Source organism: Macaca thibetana, chromosome 16 (genome assembly GCF_024542745.1).
Source record: "Macaca thibetana thibetana isolate TM-01 chromosome 16, ASM2454274v1, whole genome shotgun sequence".
Lineage (NCBI taxonomy): Eukaryota > Metazoa > Chordata > Mammalia > Primates > Cercopithecidae > Macaca > Macaca thibetana.
The window spans coordinates 48,227,263-48,244,298 of NC_065593.1; the positions used below are offsets into that span (position 1 = coordinate 48,227,263).

At 47.5% G+C, this 17,036-nt stretch overlaps 1 protein-coding gene, 1 non-coding gene and 1 pseudogene across 11 annotated transcripts in view; 1 reads left to right on the top strand and 2 right to left on the bottom strand.

Annotated features, from left to right (window-relative positions):
• Positions 1 to 944: 944 nt before the first annotated feature.
• Positions 945 to 17,036, bottom strand: part of RPL23 (ribosomal protein L23) — a 355,976-nt gene continuing 339,884 nt past the window's right edge. For 8 of the 10 annotated variants that reach the window (XM_050762967.1, XM_050762966.1, XM_050762963.1 and 5 more), the window contains exons 2-6: positions 4,498 to 4,520; positions 3,820 to 3,903; positions 3,397 to 3,525; positions 1,217 to 1,330; positions 945 to 1,074 (exon numbers count right to left, since the gene is read on the bottom strand). In XM_050762967.1, the coding sequence (XP_050618924.1) occupies positions 992 to 1,074; positions 1,217 to 1,330; positions 3,397 to 3,525; positions 3,820 to 3,903; positions 4,498 to 4,510 (423 nt within the window). In that variant the 5' untranslated portion in view covers positions 4,511 to 4,520 and the 3' untranslated portion in view covers positions 945 to 991. Of the gene's footprint in view, positions 1,075 to 1,216; positions 1,331 to 3,396; positions 3,526 to 3,819; positions 3,904 to 4,497; positions 4,537 to 15,746; positions 15,751 to 17,036 lie in introns of those variants that run through there. The other 2 variants (XM_050762965.1, XM_050762964.1) reach the window with 2 other exon arrangements.
• Positions 3,657 to 3,788, bottom strand: LOC126940042 (small nucleolar RNA SNORA21). Its single transcript, XR_007720567.1, has one exon. It is a non-coding gene; the product is annotated as a small nucleolar RNA SNORA21 (small nucleolar RNA).
• On the top strand, positions 6,134 to 6,492 carry LOC126938607 (40S ribosomal protein S20-like; annotated as a pseudogene).

Consider the following 17,036-nt stretch of genomic DNA (forward strand, 5'->3'; position numbering starts at 1 on the left):
TGTTTTACAAATTTACTCCAAACCTGTTAACTGCTAAAATGTACATATAGACAGGCTCCCATTAACATCAATCCTCAAAATCCCTGTGTCCAGGATCTAACTATACAGTCCATCTTAACTTCAATGCCTTTTTTTTGTGGGGGGTGGGGAACAGAATCTTGCCCTGTCACCCAGGCTGGAGTGCAATGGCATGATCTCCACTCGCTGCAATCTCCACCTCTCAGGTTCCAGCAATTCTCTCAGTAGCTGAGATTACAGGCGTGCACAATGCCCAGCTAACTTTTGTATTTTTAGTAGAGAAGTTTTCACCATGTTGGTCAACCTGGTCTCGAATACCTGACCTCATGATCCGCCTGCTTTGGCCTCCCAAAGTGTTGGGATTACAGGCGCGAGCCACAGCGTCGTCATTTCAATGCCTTTCTCACTGCAGGAGAAGCTATCTTGTATAGCCAGTCATCAAGCGGTATCTACTATTATTTTTGGGACTCAAAACCCGAATACTTTTTGAAGCCAAAATTAAATACAGCAATTGGAAAATGCCAAAAGTCTGCAAACTCACAAAAAAGCAAGGATTGTTTAAAAAAAAAAAAAAAGCGCAGTGTTTCCATTTCACAAAAGCAATGGTCAGGGGTCAGGTCATGTCAAAAAGATTGTAGAGGCCGGGATGGGCAGATCACTTGAGATCAGGAGTTTGAGTCCAGTTTGGCTAACATGGTGAAACCCCATCTCCACCAAAAATACAAAAATTAGCCAGGCATGATGGCAGGTGCCTGTAATCCCAGCTACTTGGGAGGCTGAGGCAGGAGAATTACTTGAACCCTGGAAGTGGAGGTTGCAGCGAGCCAAGATCTCATCACTGCACTCCAGCCTCGGTGACAGAGTGAGACTCTGGGGGAAAAAAAAAAAGGCGTAGAAGTGAACAGGGAGGCAAGCACTGCAAACACTTTTTAATGGGTTTAAAATTTTTATTTTTTACAAATATACTGGAGAATCATGCAATGCTGCCAGCATTGGATGCAATCCGGGGCCACAAGTCTGCACACTCCTTTGCTACTGGTCCTGTAATGGCGGAACCTGCATTAAAAAACAAAACAAAACAAAAAACATGTGGGGGACAGGTTAAGACATCATCAAACACAGAGGATCCTTGGCCTGTACTTCTAGACAATCCACCCAACCTCAGAGACCTAAGGAACAAGCCAGACTGAGTTCCTACCTTTCATCTCGCCTTTATTGTTCACTATGACCCCTGCATTATCTTCAAAATAAAGAAACACGCCATCTTTTCTACGGTATGACTTTCGTTGTCGAATGACCACTGCTGGATGTACTGAGAGAAGAAAAAAAGACAGCAGTCATTAACCTGTCAAGTCGCAACGCCACCACAAAAGCAGTTGCCAGCTAGACAGAATGTACTGTCAGTGTTTGAGATAGTATAAATATCAATCAATCTTTAAGGTGATCCTCCCACCTCAGCCTCTCCAGTATCATGGACTACAGGTGCTCACCACCATGCCCAGATTTTTTTTTTACTCCCAAAGTGCTGGGAGTATAGGCATGAACCACAACCATCTATTCACATCTTAAAATCAAAGCTGCCAGTATTTTCTCGCAAGTGTAAAACTCTCAGGAGGACAATTATCCTTGCCTATGCCTTTTCCAACTTCACCTCACAGGTGGGTTATTAAGATCCCAGTATCACTGACTTGGGATGTAGAAATGGGACCTGGGACCCCCAACTGCTCCCAGTCCTGGCAATGAGCAGAGACCAAGCTATTCAGATTTATACTGGAAAACAGTTGGAATTCCAGGGCCCAAACACCAGGCTTTATGTTTTACTTTTAATGTTTTACTTTCCAGTGTCATAAGTAACTTTTACACCCATCTGTACTAAAGTGAAAAAGATGCTTTTCCCAACTTTCAAAATCAAGTATCACTACACAGTAAAATATAATGCTTGTGAAGAACTATTGTAGAGTCAGACACACCTGGATTCAAATCTTCACTGATACTAGCGTGGGGTCCTTACACAGAATGACAGGAAGACTATACAAAAAATAGATAAGTCTAACCAAGTTAGCAATGGGACACACATGAGGCAGCCAATACTTACTGACCCTCCTCTACTTATAAACCATTAAATGCTCACAAATTCATCAAGTAGACAAATAGACCTGGCCCTTTTGCACATTTCTGTGCTTGTTATTTATTAAGTTCCAAGGGGAGGGGATGTATTCATTTAGCAGAAACAAGGACCAAAAAAGACATTAACAGAATTGGATACTCACAGCTCGTTTTAAAACTGAAGTGTTCTGAGCTCTGGTCTGTCCCACCACTGACTGAGACCAACAATCCACTCTCCTGCCATCTCATCTACAAAGTGATGGCCATTTGCTCTGCTCTTCTCTAACAGCTCCCTGGGCCACCAATCAGACCCAGGAAGTGTTCTGAGAAGAGGAAAAAGCCCATGCAATTGCTGAATCACAAGCACAGTGCTACCAAGCCCTCAAGTGGCTATTAATGGTAAACAAAAAAAGATTTCTAACCCAAAGGTTAAAAATCTACTGGAGAGCATCGTGGGGTGGATACAGGAATAGGAGTAACTGTAACACATGGCTAACAAATCAACATCATATTTGTAACTCAAGGGATGGCCATGAACTCTTTAGAAGAGCAAGACATCCCAGGGTAGAGACAGACTAGGCAGGCACAGGAAAAAACTGCAAGAGCTGAAGTTAAAATGCATCAAATACCAGAAGTTCTAAAGCCGGACAGGACACAAACTGCAAGTATTTTGAGGCCTCCCCCTTTAAATCATATAGCTGACAGGAAAACTTATGAGGGGGTAGCCTGAGATTAAGTAATGAGCAATTAGCTGGGTGTGGTGGCGCACACCTATGATCCCAGCTCCTCGGGAGGCTGAGGCAGGGCAATCACTTGAGCCTGGGAAGTGGAGGTTGCAGTGAACAGAAAGATATGTGCCACTGCACTGCAGCCTGGGCAACAGAGTGAGATTACATCTCAAAAATAAATAAATAAAAATAAAATAATGAGCAGCTTCTCGTTTTCATTTTCTAATTTTTTTTTTTTTTTGAGAACCCAGGAGGCAGAGGTTGCAGTCAGCCAAGATCGTGCCATTGCACTCTCCAGTGTGGGCTGAGCGACAGAGGGAGACCCCATCTCAAAAAATAAATAAATAAATAAATCTAAAGTATGGAAATGACAAGATGATGGTCCCCCCTCCAACATAATATGAACAAAAACTTAAGATACTTATCTCACATTGCCTCTCAATGGAAAACAACCTTGAGGCCTTGAAAACTGATCCATTTTCCAATAAAGGAAAGAGTCCCCCCACTACTTATCAGTGTTAAGGTGGGCTCAGTGTTTACTCACCCTTTTTTCTGAGCTCTGGTTTGCCTTTCTTGACTGTGGCCATCACCATGTCACCCACACCAGCAGCGGGAAGTCTGTTCAGCCGTCCCTTGATCCCCTTCACTGAGATGATATACAGGTTTTTGGCTCCTACAAATGAATGTAAATAAAAATGAAAAATGTTGAGGGCCCATCAGGCCGTTCCATCAGTATTACCTTTCCCAAACACTTCCAAAGTCCCTCCCTCCACTGACTGCCCAAGCAGTTAGTCCTCAAGAACGCCTTGTCACACCACCGATTGAAGCAAACAACACATGTTGCCACTTCACCCAAAAGCGATGTTTTCACTCTCCCCTTTCTTGACGGCTCAATAGGTCATTAGGCACAGGCCCATTGAGTGCTTTTAAAAGGGGGAGTATAGCAACCTGCAGTCAAAGACCTCACCTGTGTTGTCAGCACAATTGATCACAGCTCCTACCGGAAGACCCAAGGAAATCCGGAATTTCGCACCAGAGGACCCACCACGTCCTGTGGATATAAAGGGAAGGTAAACAGGATAAAGAGATCACTATCTAGACATGGTTCGCAGTTCCCCCTCATACTCTTAAACTGTAATTCACCGCACATACTTTGACAGATGGTATGCTATAGATTAGCTCGCTCGGATTTTACTTATGCCCTCCCCGTGTGCCACCCGATTCTCACGGAAAGTAGCCTATTTCTCACTATTACCACTCTGACATCGAAATTAAGGAACCTAGACGACTCAGCCCTTGTTCCAACTTTCGCAAAACGCAATTGCTCCTGCAAAGTATAAGACCGCAGAGGTCGCGCAAACCAGGGCCTAATCCAGTCTAACTTCAACCCCAATACGATAGCCCTATTCGCAGAGCGATCTCGCGGGATCCAGACTATATTCATGTCGGGATCCTGCTATGTCAACTCTCCAGGACCCCACTGCCGCTTTCGAGGGCCCTGGCAGTGCTCTTGAGATGGCCTGGCTCTCCCTCTCCGGCCTGAAGGAGAGCAAAGCGCCCCAGCTGCCTAGGGCCACCGCTCCTGACGAATCCGCCAGCCACTGCACGACAGATGGTGGAGGATCCTCCAGAAGCAAAAGCTCACCTCGCTTCGACATCTTGAACGCCGGAAAAAAGAAAAAAGGAAGTTGATTCAAAGGACGCTGGGATATGAACTTTGACGCCCCGCCCACCTTCGTCACGTGGCCGGAGCTAAAAACTCTGCCTCTTCCGCCTCTGGGCGCTGCCTTATTGCGTATTAAGTTCACGACGTTACTTTGAGCCCTCTCTGAAGTGGGCGTTGAAGTAGAAGCGCAAGAGATAGGAAATCTCTTCTCCAGGAGCTTAAGAGTAGTTAGGGACATGGAAGCAGTGATTTGTTAACTTGCTCACGACCTCTTTTGACAACTTAATACGTGCCAGGCACTTATCTGCACACTAGAGAATAGGAATTAAAACACGGTTTGTGCCGTGTGGGGGTTCCCAAAGAAACAAAGACAGTGGGGGAGGGGGGAGAACCAGCTCTAAACGGTTTCGTTGAATGTAATACAATTGAGAAGTGCTACAGATCATTCCATCTATGTGTTCTTAGTACCATACCATTCTGTATTTTACATATACAGTATTGCTCTGTTTATTGACCCGCCCCCCCCCCCCACACACACACACAGTTGTTTTTTGTTTTTTTTTTTCTTTTTTTTGAGACGGAGTCTCGCTCTTGCCCAGGCTGGAGTATAGTGGCGCGCTCTCAGCTCGCTGCAACCTCCGTCTCCCGGGTTCAAGCAGTTCTCTGCCTCAGCCTCAGAGTAGCTGAGACCACAGGCGCCCACCACAACGCTGGGCTAATTTTTGTATTTTTAGTAGAGATGGGGTTTCGCCATGTTGGCCAGGCTGGTCTCGAATTTCTAACCTCAAGTGATCTGCCCGCCTTGGCCTCTCAAAGTGCTGGGATTGCAGGCGTGAGCCCCCGCGCCAGGCCACTTGCTCCTTTCACAGCTTCAGCCGCCCCTTTCTTCTGGGTTCTTCCCGTGCCACGATGCATTCATTCAAATACTTACTGAGCTCCTACTTTGTAGCAGGTTCTGTCCAGGGCGTACAGCGGATTACATCAGACAACAAAATAGATCAATATTGTTGTCCTTATGGAGCTTACATTCTGCTGGGGTGCAGGTGGAGGAGGATATTAGACACTAAACAAAAAATATAATAAATAATTGCAGTATGTAGTATGTTAGATGGGGATAAGTATTATAAAAATATAAATAGTATCGCTTCTTGGCCTTTTGGCCAAGATCAAGTGTAAAATGCAAATAGTGGCCGGGCCTGGTGGCTCACGCTTGTAATCCCAGCACTTTGGGAGGTCGAGGCGGGTGGATCACGAGGTCAGGAGATTGAGACAAGCCTGGCCAACACAGTGAAACCCCGTCTCTACTAAAAATACAAAAATTATCTGGGCGTGGTGGCACGCGCCTGTAATCCCAGCTACAGCTACTCGGGAGGCTGAGGCAGGAGAATCGCTGGAACCCGGGGGGCGGAGGTGGCAGGGAGCCGAGATCGCTCTACTGCACTCCAACCTGGGCGACAGAGCTAGACTCCGTCTCAAAAAATATATATATAAATAGCTCTTTGAGAAAGACGCCGTCGTAGGTGTTGCGGATCGCCAATCCTCACGCTCCTGCTCCCGACTCACCGCTGTTAGCTCTCGCCCAGGAACCAGTGGGTCAGGAAGCCGCGCAGTAGCCATGGATTTTAAGGATACCGGAAAAACACCCATGGAGGCGGAGGCGGCAGTTCACGAATTCGAGTCACTTTAACGAGCTGCACCATAAAATCCCTGGAGTAGGTGTGTGCTGACTTGATCAGAGGAGCAAAGGAAAAGAATCTCAAAGTGAAAGGACCAGTTCGAATGTCTGCCAAGACTTTGAGAATCACTACAAGAAAAACTCTTTGTGGTGAAGGTTCTAAGACATGGGATCGTTTCCACGTGAGAATCCGCAAGCGACTCTTTGACTTGCACAGTCCTTCTGAGATTGTTAAGCAGGTTACTTCCATCAGTATTGAGCCAGGAGTTGAGGTGGAAGTCGCCACTGCAGATGCTTAAGTCAACTATTTTAGTAAATTGACTACCAGGTTTTTTGTTTTCTTTTTTCTTTTGAGACAGAGTTTCGCTCTTGTTGCCCAGGCTGGAGTGCAGTGGCGCGGTCTTGGCTTACCGCAACCTCCACGGCCGGTATATATATATAAATCAGCTAGTGGCTGGGCGCGGTGGCTCAAGCCTGTAATCCCAGCACTTTGGGAGGCCAAGACGGGCGGATCACGAGGTCAGGAGATCGAGACCATCCTGGCTAACCCGGTGAAACCCCGTCTCTACTAAAAAATACAAAAAACTAGCCGGGCGAGGTGGCAGGGGCCTGTAGCCCCAGCTACTCGGGAGGCTGAGGCAGGAGAATGGCGTAAACCCGGGAGGCGGAGCTTGCAGTGAGTTGAGATCCGGCCACCGCACTCCAGCCTGGGCGACAGAGTGAGACTCCGTCTCAAAAAATAAAAAATAAAAATAAATAAATAAATCAGCTGGTAATTGGCCAGGCGCGCTGGCTGACGCCTGTTATCCCGACACTTTGGGAGGCCAAGGCAGGCAGATCACCTGAGGTCAGGAGTTCAAGACCAACATGGCCAAAATGGCTAAACCTGGTTTCTACAAAAATACAAACATTAGCCGGGCGTAGTGGCTTACGCCTGTAATCCCAGCACTTTGGGAGGCGGAGGCGGGCGGATCATGAGGTCAGAAGATCGAGACCATCCTGGCTATCACAGTGAACCGCCCTCTCCACAGAAAATACAAAAAATTAGACGGGCGTGGTGGCGGGCGCCTCTAGTCTCAGCTACTCCGGAGGCTGAGGCAGGAGAATGGCGTGAACCCGGGAGGCGGAGCTTGCAATGAGCCGAGATCTCACCACTGCACTCCAGCCTGGGCGACAGAGTGAGACTCCGTCTCAAAAAAACAAAACAAAACAAAACAAAGCAAAACAAGCAAACAAACAAACATTAGCCGGCCGTGGTGGCAGGTGCCTGTAATCCCAGCTACTCAGGAGGCCGAGGCAGGAGAATCGTTTGAACCAAAGAGGTGGAGGTTGCAGTGAGCCGAAGTCCTGCTACTGCACTCCAGCCTGGGGTATACAGCCAGGGTCCATCTCAAAAAATATATAAATAAGACCGGGCACAGTGGCTCACGCCTGTAATCCCAGAACTTTGGGAGGCCAAGGCGGTCGGATCACCTGAGGTCGGGAGTTTGAGACCAGCCTGACCAAATTGGAGAAACCCCATCTCTACTAAAAATATAAAATTAGCCTGGTGTGGTAGCACATGCCTGTAATTCCAGCTAGTCAGGAGTCTGAGGCAGGAGAATCTCTTGAAACCCGGGAGGCAGAGGTTGTGGTGAGCCGAGATTGCACCATTGCACTCCAGCCTGGGCAACAGGAAAGTTTGAAACTCTGTCTCAAAAAAATAGATAAACAAAAATAGGGCCAGGGGCAGTGGCTCACGCCTGTAATTCCATCACCACTTTGGGAGGCCAAGGTGGTTGTATTACTTGAGGTCAGGAGTTCGAGACCAGCTTGCCCGAAATAGCAAAACTCTGTCTCTACTAAAAATACAGAAATTAGCCAGGCACGGTGGCTCATGCCTGTAATTCTAGCACTTTGGGAGGCCGAGGCTGGTAGAGTGCCTGAGCTCAGGAGCTGAAGACCCAGCCCAAGCAACATGGCAAAACTCTGTCTCTACTAAAAATACAAAAAATTAGCCAGGTGGCCGAGCGCGGTGGCTCAAGCCTGTAATCCCAGCACTTTGGGAGGCCGAGATGAGTGGATCACGAGGTCAGGAGATCGAGACCATCCTGCCTAACACGGTGAAACCTCGTCTCTACTAAAAAATACAAAAAACTAGCTGGGCGAGGTGGCGGACACCTGTAGTCCCAGCTACTCGGGAGGCTGAGGCAGGAGAATGGCGTGAACCCGGGAGACGGAGCTTGCAGTAAGCTGAGATCCGGCCACTGCACTCCAGCCTGGGCGACAGAGCAAGACTCTGTCTCAAAAAAAAAAAAAAAATTAGCCAGGTGTGGTCCATGCCTGCGGTCCCCAGCTACTCGGGAGGCTGAGGCACGAGAATCATTGGAACCCAGGAGGTGGAGGTTACAGTGAGCCGGCATTGCGCCTCTACACTCCAGCCTGGGCGACAGAGCAAGACTTTGTCTCCAAAAAACAAAAACAAACCAACCAAAATTAGCCGGCCTTGGTGGCACATGCCTATAGCCCCAGCTGTTCTGGAGGCTGAGGTGGGAGGATCTCTTGAGCCTGGAAGGCAGAGGTTGCAGTGAGCCAAGATCCCACCACTGCACTCCAGCCTGTGTGAAAAAGTGAGACCCCATCACTAAAAAAAAGAAAAAAAAAAAAAAGAAAGAAAGAAAAGAAAAAAAGAAAGAAGGAGAGAGAGTTGGAGGCTTCAGTGGAGGAGGAACACTTGAGGCCATGAGTTGGAGGCTTCAGAGAGCTAGGATCACACCTTTTTTATTTTTATTTTTTAGATAGGGTCTCACTCTGTTGCCCAGACTTCAGACTGGCTGATTTCAGCCTCAACCTCTCGAACTCAAGGGACCCTCCCATCACAGCCTCCCAAAGTGCTGGGATTACAGGCATGAGCCGCTGTGCCTGGCCTGATCACACCTGTGAATAGCCACTGCACTCCAGTCTGGACAACACAGAGAGACCCCATTTTTCTATATACAACAAATACAGCCGGCCGCTGTGGCTCATGCCTGTAATCCCAGCACTTCGGGAGGCCAAGGCGGGCGGATAAACTGAGGTCAGGAGATCGAGACCAGCCTGGTCAACATGGCAAAACCCTATCTCTACTAAAAATACAAAAATTAGCTGGGCGGCCGGGCGCGGTGGCTCAAGCCTGTAATCCCAGCACTTTGGGAGGCCGAGACGGGCAGATCATGAGGTCAGGAGATCGAGACCATCCTGGCTAACACAGTGAAACCCCGTCTCTACTAAAAATACAAAAACTTAGCCGGGCGAGGTGGCAGGCGCCTGTAGTCCCAGCTACTCGGGAGGCTGAGGCAGGAGAATGGCGTGAGCCCGGGAGGCGGAGCTTGCAGTGAGCTGAGATCCGGCCACTGCACTCCAGCCTGGGTGACAGAGCGAGACTCCGTCTCAAAAAAAAAAAAAAAGCCGGGCGCGGTGGCTCAAGCCTGTAATCCCAGCACTTTGGGAGGCCGAGATGGGCGGATCACGAGGTCAGGAGATCGAGACCATGCTGGCTAACACGGTGAAACCCCATCTCTACTAAAAAATACAAAAAATTAGCCGGGCGAGGTGGCGGGCGCCTGTAGTCCCAGCTACTCAGGAGGCTGAGGCAGGAGAATGGCGTGAACCCAGGAGGCGGAGCTTGCAGTGAGCTGAGATCCGGCCACTGCACTCCAGCCTGGGCGACAGAGCGAAACTCCGTCTCAAAAAAAAAAAAAAAATTAGCTGGGCATGGTGGCACATTCCTATAATCCCAGCTACTTGGGAGGCTGAGGCAGGAGAATGGCTTGAAGCCAGGGAGAAGGGTTTGTGGTGGGCCAAGATCATGCCATTGCACTCCAGCCTAGGCAATAAAGAGTGAAACTCCATCTCAAAATAAATAAATAAATAAATAAATAAATAAATAAATACACACACAGAAAGACAGAGAGAGAGAGAGAGAGAGAAAGAGAGAGAGAGGATGGTCAGTGTAGGCCTCATTAAAGATATTGACATGAAACCAGGCATAGTGGCTCACATCTGTAATCCCAACACTTTGGGAGGTTGAAGCAGGAGGATCCCTTGAGTCCAGGAGTCTGAGACCCACCTGAGCAACACAGGGAGAGTCCATCTCTACAAAACATTTAAAAATTAGCTGGTGGCACTGGGCACAGCGGCTCATGCCTATAATCCCAGCAATTTGGTAGACTGAGGCAGACAGATCATCTGAGGTCAGAAGTTTGAGACCAGCCTGCCCATCATGGTGAAACTCCATCTCTATTAAAAATACAAAAATTAGCTGGGCATGGTGGTGGGTACTTGTAATCCCAAGTACCCAGGAATCTGAGGCAGGAGAATCCCATTTGAACCCGGGAGGCAGAGGTTGCAGTGAGCCCAGATGGCGCCACTGCACTCCAGCCTGGGCAACAGAGTGAGACTCTGTCTCAAAATAAAATAAAATAACATAAGCTGGTAGCATGTGAATCTGAGGCAGGAGAATCGCTTAAACCCAGGAGTTGAGGACTGCAGTGAGCCGTGATTACCACACTGCACTCCAACCTAGGCTACAGAGGGAAACCTTGTGTCATTTTCCAATAAGAAACCCTAAGGCAGGGGTGTGCCTGAACGGAATGAGTACCAGCAAGGAAGCCAGATGTGATTGGACAGGACGAGTGAAGAGCAAAGTAGTAAGAAATGCAGTCAGAAGTAATAGAAAGGTGGCTCACACCTGTAATCCCAGCACTTTGGGAGGCCAAGGTGGGTGATCACCTGAGGTCAGGAGTTCAAGACCAGCCTGGCCAACATGGTGAAACCCTGTCTCTACAAAAATACAAAAATTAGCGTGCATGACGGCAGGTGCCTGTAATCCCAGCTACTCAGTGGGTTGAGGTGGGAGAATCGTGTGAACCTGGGAGGTGGAGGTTGCAGTGAGCCGAGATCATACCATTGCACTCCAGCCTAGGTGACAGAGCAAGAGCTCTGTTTCAAAAAAAGGAAGTAATGGAATGAAACCACTGTGGACTTTGGCATTGGCTGAGTGAAATAAGGAACCATTGTTTGATTTTAAGCAGAGGAAGGACATGATTTGACTAATGTGTCAGAAGGATCACTGTGGTTGAGTTGTTGAGACTAGACTGTGGGAGAGTACACAGGGATGGAAGTAAGAAGAGCCATTAGGAAGCTATTGCAGTAACCATGGGAGAAATGATGGTGGTTTGCACTAGAATGGTAGGAGCTGAGGTGATGTGTGGTCAGATTCTGGATGTGTTTCGGAGGTAGCAACAATAAAATGTGAGGTATGAAAGATAGAAATCAAAATGTCTCCAAGGCTTTAGGCCTGAGCAATTGGAAGATATCATTGCTGTCAACCAAGACGGAGAAGGCTATGGTTATAGGAGGAACAGTGTTCTTGGTTGGAACTACCACCACTGTCTCAACAAGAAAATGGGACACAATTCATTCTCTTCTCCCAGGATCCTAGATCCAGTCACCAAGGTCCATCAACTTGACTCTGTTTCCTAAATTTTTCTGCCCATGCCTTCTAAGTTCTGCCTTTGGTTCAAAGCTATTGCATCAGCCTCTATATGGTCAGGCCATAATTTCCCACTGCTTAAAATCATGTGCCGGGCAGGCATGGTGGCTCATGCCTGTAATCCCAGCACTTTGGGAGACTGAGGCAGGCAGATTACCTGAGGTCAGGAGTTCAAGACCAGCCTGGTCAACATGGTGAAACTGTCTCTAATAAAAATACAAAAATTATCCAGGGGTGATGGCACGCACCTGTGATCCCAGCTATTCAGGAGGCTGAGCAGGAAAATTGCTTGAACCCAGGAGGCAGAGATTGCAGTGAGCTGAGCTTGTCCCACTGCACTCCAGCCTGGGCATAGAGTGAGACTCCGTCTCAAAAATAAAACAAAACAAAACAAAAAACAAACTAACAAACAAAAAACATGTGCTGACCCTCTAGTACTTACAGAATAAAGTCCAAGTTGTTTAGCACAGCATCAAAGTCACTTGATATGGCCTACCTCTTCCCTGGCTCCATCTTCTGCCACCTTGCCTCTTATATTTCACACACCAGAAACACCAAACCACTTAGGATTTCTGGACATATAGCTTAGATTCACACTTTCTTGTATTTATGCACTCACCTGCCTTAGCCATTATGTGTTATTTATTTATTTACTTTGAGACAGAGTTTCGCTCTTGTTGCTCAGGCCAGAGTGTAATGGCACCATGTCGGCTCACTGCAACACTGCAACCTCCGCCTCCAGGGTTGAAAGTGATTCTCCTGCTTCAGCCTCCCAAGTAGCTGGGATTACAGATGTACACCACTGTGGCCAGCTAATTTTTTTTTTTTTTGTATTTTTAGTAGAGATGGGGATTTCATCATGTTGGTCAGGCTAGTCTCGAACTCCTGACTCAAGTGATCCATCTGCCTCAGCCTCCCAAAGTGCTGGGATTACAGGTGTGAGCCACCGTGCCTGTCCAACCTGTTTTTAAAACTGTGCTCAGATATTTCTTCTCTGAGCCATTTCACAACCCCAGCAGTTTATTCCCTGAGCCACTTCTTTTTTTTTTTTTGAGATGGCATCTTGCTCTGTCGTCAGGTTGGAGCACAGTGGCACCATCTCGGCTCACTGCAAACTCCAACTCCCTGGTTCAAGCGGTTCTCCTGCCTCAGGCTGTTGCGTACCTGGGATTACAGGCACGAGCCACCATGCCCAGCTAATTTTTGTATTTTTGGTAGAGACGGGGTTGCACCATGTTGGCCAGGATGGTCTCGATCTCCTGACCTTGTGATCCACCCGCCTCGGCCTCCCAAAGTGCTGTGATCACAGGCGTGAGACATCACACCGGGCCACCCTGAGCCACCTCTTTTTTTTTTTTTTTTTTTTTTTTGAGATGGAGTCTCACTCTGTCACCCAGGCTGGAGTGCAGTGGCACTGATCTCGGTTCACTGCAAGCTCCACTTCCTGGGCTCACACCATTCTCCTGCCTCAGCTTCCTGAGTAGCTGGAACTACAGGCGCCTGCCACCACGCCTGGCTATGTTTTTGTATTTTTAGTTAGAGACAGGGTTTCACCGTGTTAGCCAGGAAGGTCTCGATCTCCTGACCTTGTGATCCGCCCGCCTCGGCCTCCCAAAGTGCTGGGATTACAGGTGTGAGCCACCGCGCCCGGCTGCCACTTCTTTACTAGGAACCGTGGTTCTCAAATATTTTCATTTCAGACCCCTTTACATTCTTTTTTTTTTTTCTTTTTTTTTTTTTGAGACAGAGTCTCACTCTGTCACCAGGCTGGAGTGCAGTGGGACCATGTTGGCTCACTGCAACCTCCATCTCCTGGGTTCAAGCAATTCTCGTGCCTCAGCCTCCTGAGTAGCTGGGATTACAGGTGCCCACTACCACGCCTGGCTAATTTTTTTTATATTGTTAGTACAGACGAGGTTTCACCATGTTGGCCAGGATGGTCTCGATCTCCTGACCTCAGGTGATCCACCCGCCTCGGCCTCCCAAAGTGCTGGGATTACAGGTGTAAGCCACTGTGCCCGGCCCTTTTTTTTTTTTTTTTTGAGACGGAGTTTTGTTCTTGTTGCCCAGGCTGGAGTGCAATGGTGTGATCTCAGCTCAATGCAACCTCCGCCTCCCGGGTTCAAGCTCTTCTCCTGCCTCAGCCTCCCAAGTAGCTGGGATTACAGACATGCGGCACCTCGCTCGGCTAATTTTGTATTTTTGTTAGAGATGAGGTTTCTCCATGTTGGTCAGGCTGGTCTCAAACTCCCGACCTCAGGTGATCAGCCCACCTTGGCCTCCCAAAGTGCTGGGATTACAGGCGTGAGCCCCCTTGCCCGGCCTCCTTTACACTGTTAATTATTAAATACCTCAAGGAGTTTTTGTTTATATAGGTTATATCTGATGAGATTTTACCATGTTATAAATTAAAGTTAAGAGATGTTTACATGTTTATTACTTCATGTAAGATAACAATAAACCCATTTTTTGCTAAAGGAAATAACATTTTAGAATGAGGAATAGGTCAAGTTTAGTGGCTCAGGCCTGTATTCCCAGTGGAAGGATCACTTGTCCTCAGGAGTTTGAGATCAGCCTGGACAACAAAGTGAGACCCTATTTCTACAAAATATCAACAAATTAGCCAAGTGTAGTGGCGTGTGCCTGTGGTCCTAACTACACAGGAGGCTGAGGCAGGAGGATCACTTCAGCCTAAGAGGTTGAGACTACAGTGAGCCATGATTGCACCACTGCACTCCAGCCTGGGCAACAGAGGCCCTGTCTCGAAAAATAAAATAAAATAAATAAATAAATAAATAAATATAACTATATTTTTCCAAACAAAAATAATTTAGTGAGAAGGGTGGCTTTGCTTTACTTTTTTTTTTTTTTTGAAATCCCTTTAATACCTGGCTTGATGAAATAACTGGTTTTTCATGTTTTTACACTAATCTGTTGTGATTTCACACATTTAATCTCTGGAAAGCTCCACTGTATTCTCATGAAAGAGCAAGAGTAAGACAAAAATAATATCATAATTATTAAAATAATTCTTGTGGCCGGTCGCGGTGGCTCAAGTCTGTAATCCCAGCACTTTGGGAAGCCGAGGCAAGTGGATCACGAGGTCGGGAGATTGAGACCATCCTGGCTAACACGGTGAAACCGTGTCTCTACTAAAAATACAAAAAATTAGCCGGGTGTGGTGGCGGGCGCCTGTAGTCCCATCTACTCGAGAGGCTGAGGCAGGAGAATGGCGTGAACCCAGGAGGTAGAGCTTGCAGTGAGCCAAGATTGCACCATTGCACTCCAGCCTGGGCAACAGAGCAAGACTCTGTCTCAAAATAAATAAATAAATAAATAAATAAATAAATAATAATTATTTCCTCTGCACAGAAAGGGTCTCATTAATATTACCAAGAAAATATTCATTCTGGCTGGGCGCGGTGGCTCACACCTGTAATCTCAGCACTTTGGGAGGCCAAGACAGGTGGATCACCTGAGGTCAGGGGTTCGAGATCAGCCTGACCAACAGGGAGAAACCCTGTTTCTACAAAAAATACAAAAATTAGCCGAGCGAGGTGCCGCATGCCTGTAATCCCAGCTACTCGGGAGGCTGAGGCAGGAGAATCGCTTGAATCTGGGAGGCAGAGGTTGTAGTGAACTGAGATCAGGCCATTGCATTCCAGCCTGGGCGACAGAGTGAGACTATCTCAAAAAAAAAAAAAATCCTTCCTTCCCCACAGAAAGGGCCTTAAGGGAACCTAGGGTTCCCCATATCACACTTCAACTACCAGGGATTCAGAGAACACTCCAAGGTTACAGATACCACATTCTCATATGTTACCTGTTTGTATGTTGATATATGTTGCAGAATGTGAAGTCTACAAAGGAGATACTGCGGTAATATCCAGTTTATTATTTTCCCAGTTTCCACCACAGAATGTTCAAATAGTTTTATCTTGCTTGCCTGCTGCTGTCTTAAAACACTAGCTGCAAGGGGGCACCCGGATTTGAACCGGGGACCTCTTGATCTGCAGTCAAATGCTCTGCCCCTGAGCTATACCCCCTCTATTGGAAATAAGAAGATTACACCTTAAAAGTAGAGTTTAGTGAGGAGACATTGCCTCCAGTGATTCACAATAGTTTGGTGTCTATGATAAAGCGATCAGGACCCAAATAAAGTGGTGGGAGAGAAAAGAGAAGTCTAAGTCCTCTCTGATTCTGGCTTGAGGGTCTTGTACGATGTGCAGTGGGATCCCTCTTTTCCATCATTACAGCCTTTTTTTTTTTTTTTTTTTTTCCACTACAGCCTTTTTTTACCTCTGGCATCTGGGAATTCTTTTATTTTAATATTTATTTATTTATTTTTCGAGACAGAGTCTCACTCTGTCGCCCAGGCTGGAGTGCAGTGGCGTGATCTCGGCTCACTGCAACCCCTACATCCCAAGTTCAAGCGATTCTCCTGCCTTAGCCAGTAGCTGTGATTATAGCCGTGCGCCGCCACGCCAGGCTAATTTTTGTATTTTTAGTAGAGAAGGGGGTGTCACCATGTTGGTCAGGCTGGTCTCAAACTCCTGACCTCGAGATCCGCCCGCCTCCGCCTCCCAAAGTGCTGGGAGTACAGGCGTGAGCCACCACACCCGGCCAAGATTGTGTATTTTTTGAGGGTAGGGATCACATTGCATTCTTTTTTTGCTTTCCCCAAAGTAGTCGGCACAGTGCCTGGTTCATGATAAGCCCTGGTCGTAATCACCAAACTACAACCTAATTAAACTCACCGATGGGATTCCACCAAACCTGCACGCAAGCAGCTGAATGGTGCTGAAGAAAAAAGGTGCACAAGTTTGCGCCACTCCACCAATGTAAAACATGCTTTCTCTCTGGCATTCCTTCACTATTGCCCAAATATGTCTGCTTTCTCATGCTCCAAAATGACTATTTCACACACTCTCTGCCATCTTTTTTTTTTTTTTTTGAGACGGAGTCTCGCTGTGTCTCCCAGGCTGGAGTGCAGTGGCGTGATCTCGGCTCACTGCAAGCTCCGCCTCCCGGGTTCACGCCATTCTCCCGCCTCAGCCTCCCAAGTAGCTGGAACGACAGGCGCCTGCCACCACGCCCGGCTAGTTTTTTGTATTTTTAGTAGAGACGGGGTTTCACCATGTTAGCCAGGATAGTCTCGATCTCCTGACCTCGTGATCCACCCACCTCGGCCTCCCAAAGTGCTGGGACTACAGGCTTGAGCCACCGCGCCCGGCCACTCTCTCCCATCTTAAACCTTCCACACCTTCTTTCTCCTCTTGCTGTCAGATGAAGAGCTTGCTTCTTCCTTTTTTTTTTTTTTTTTTTTGAGAG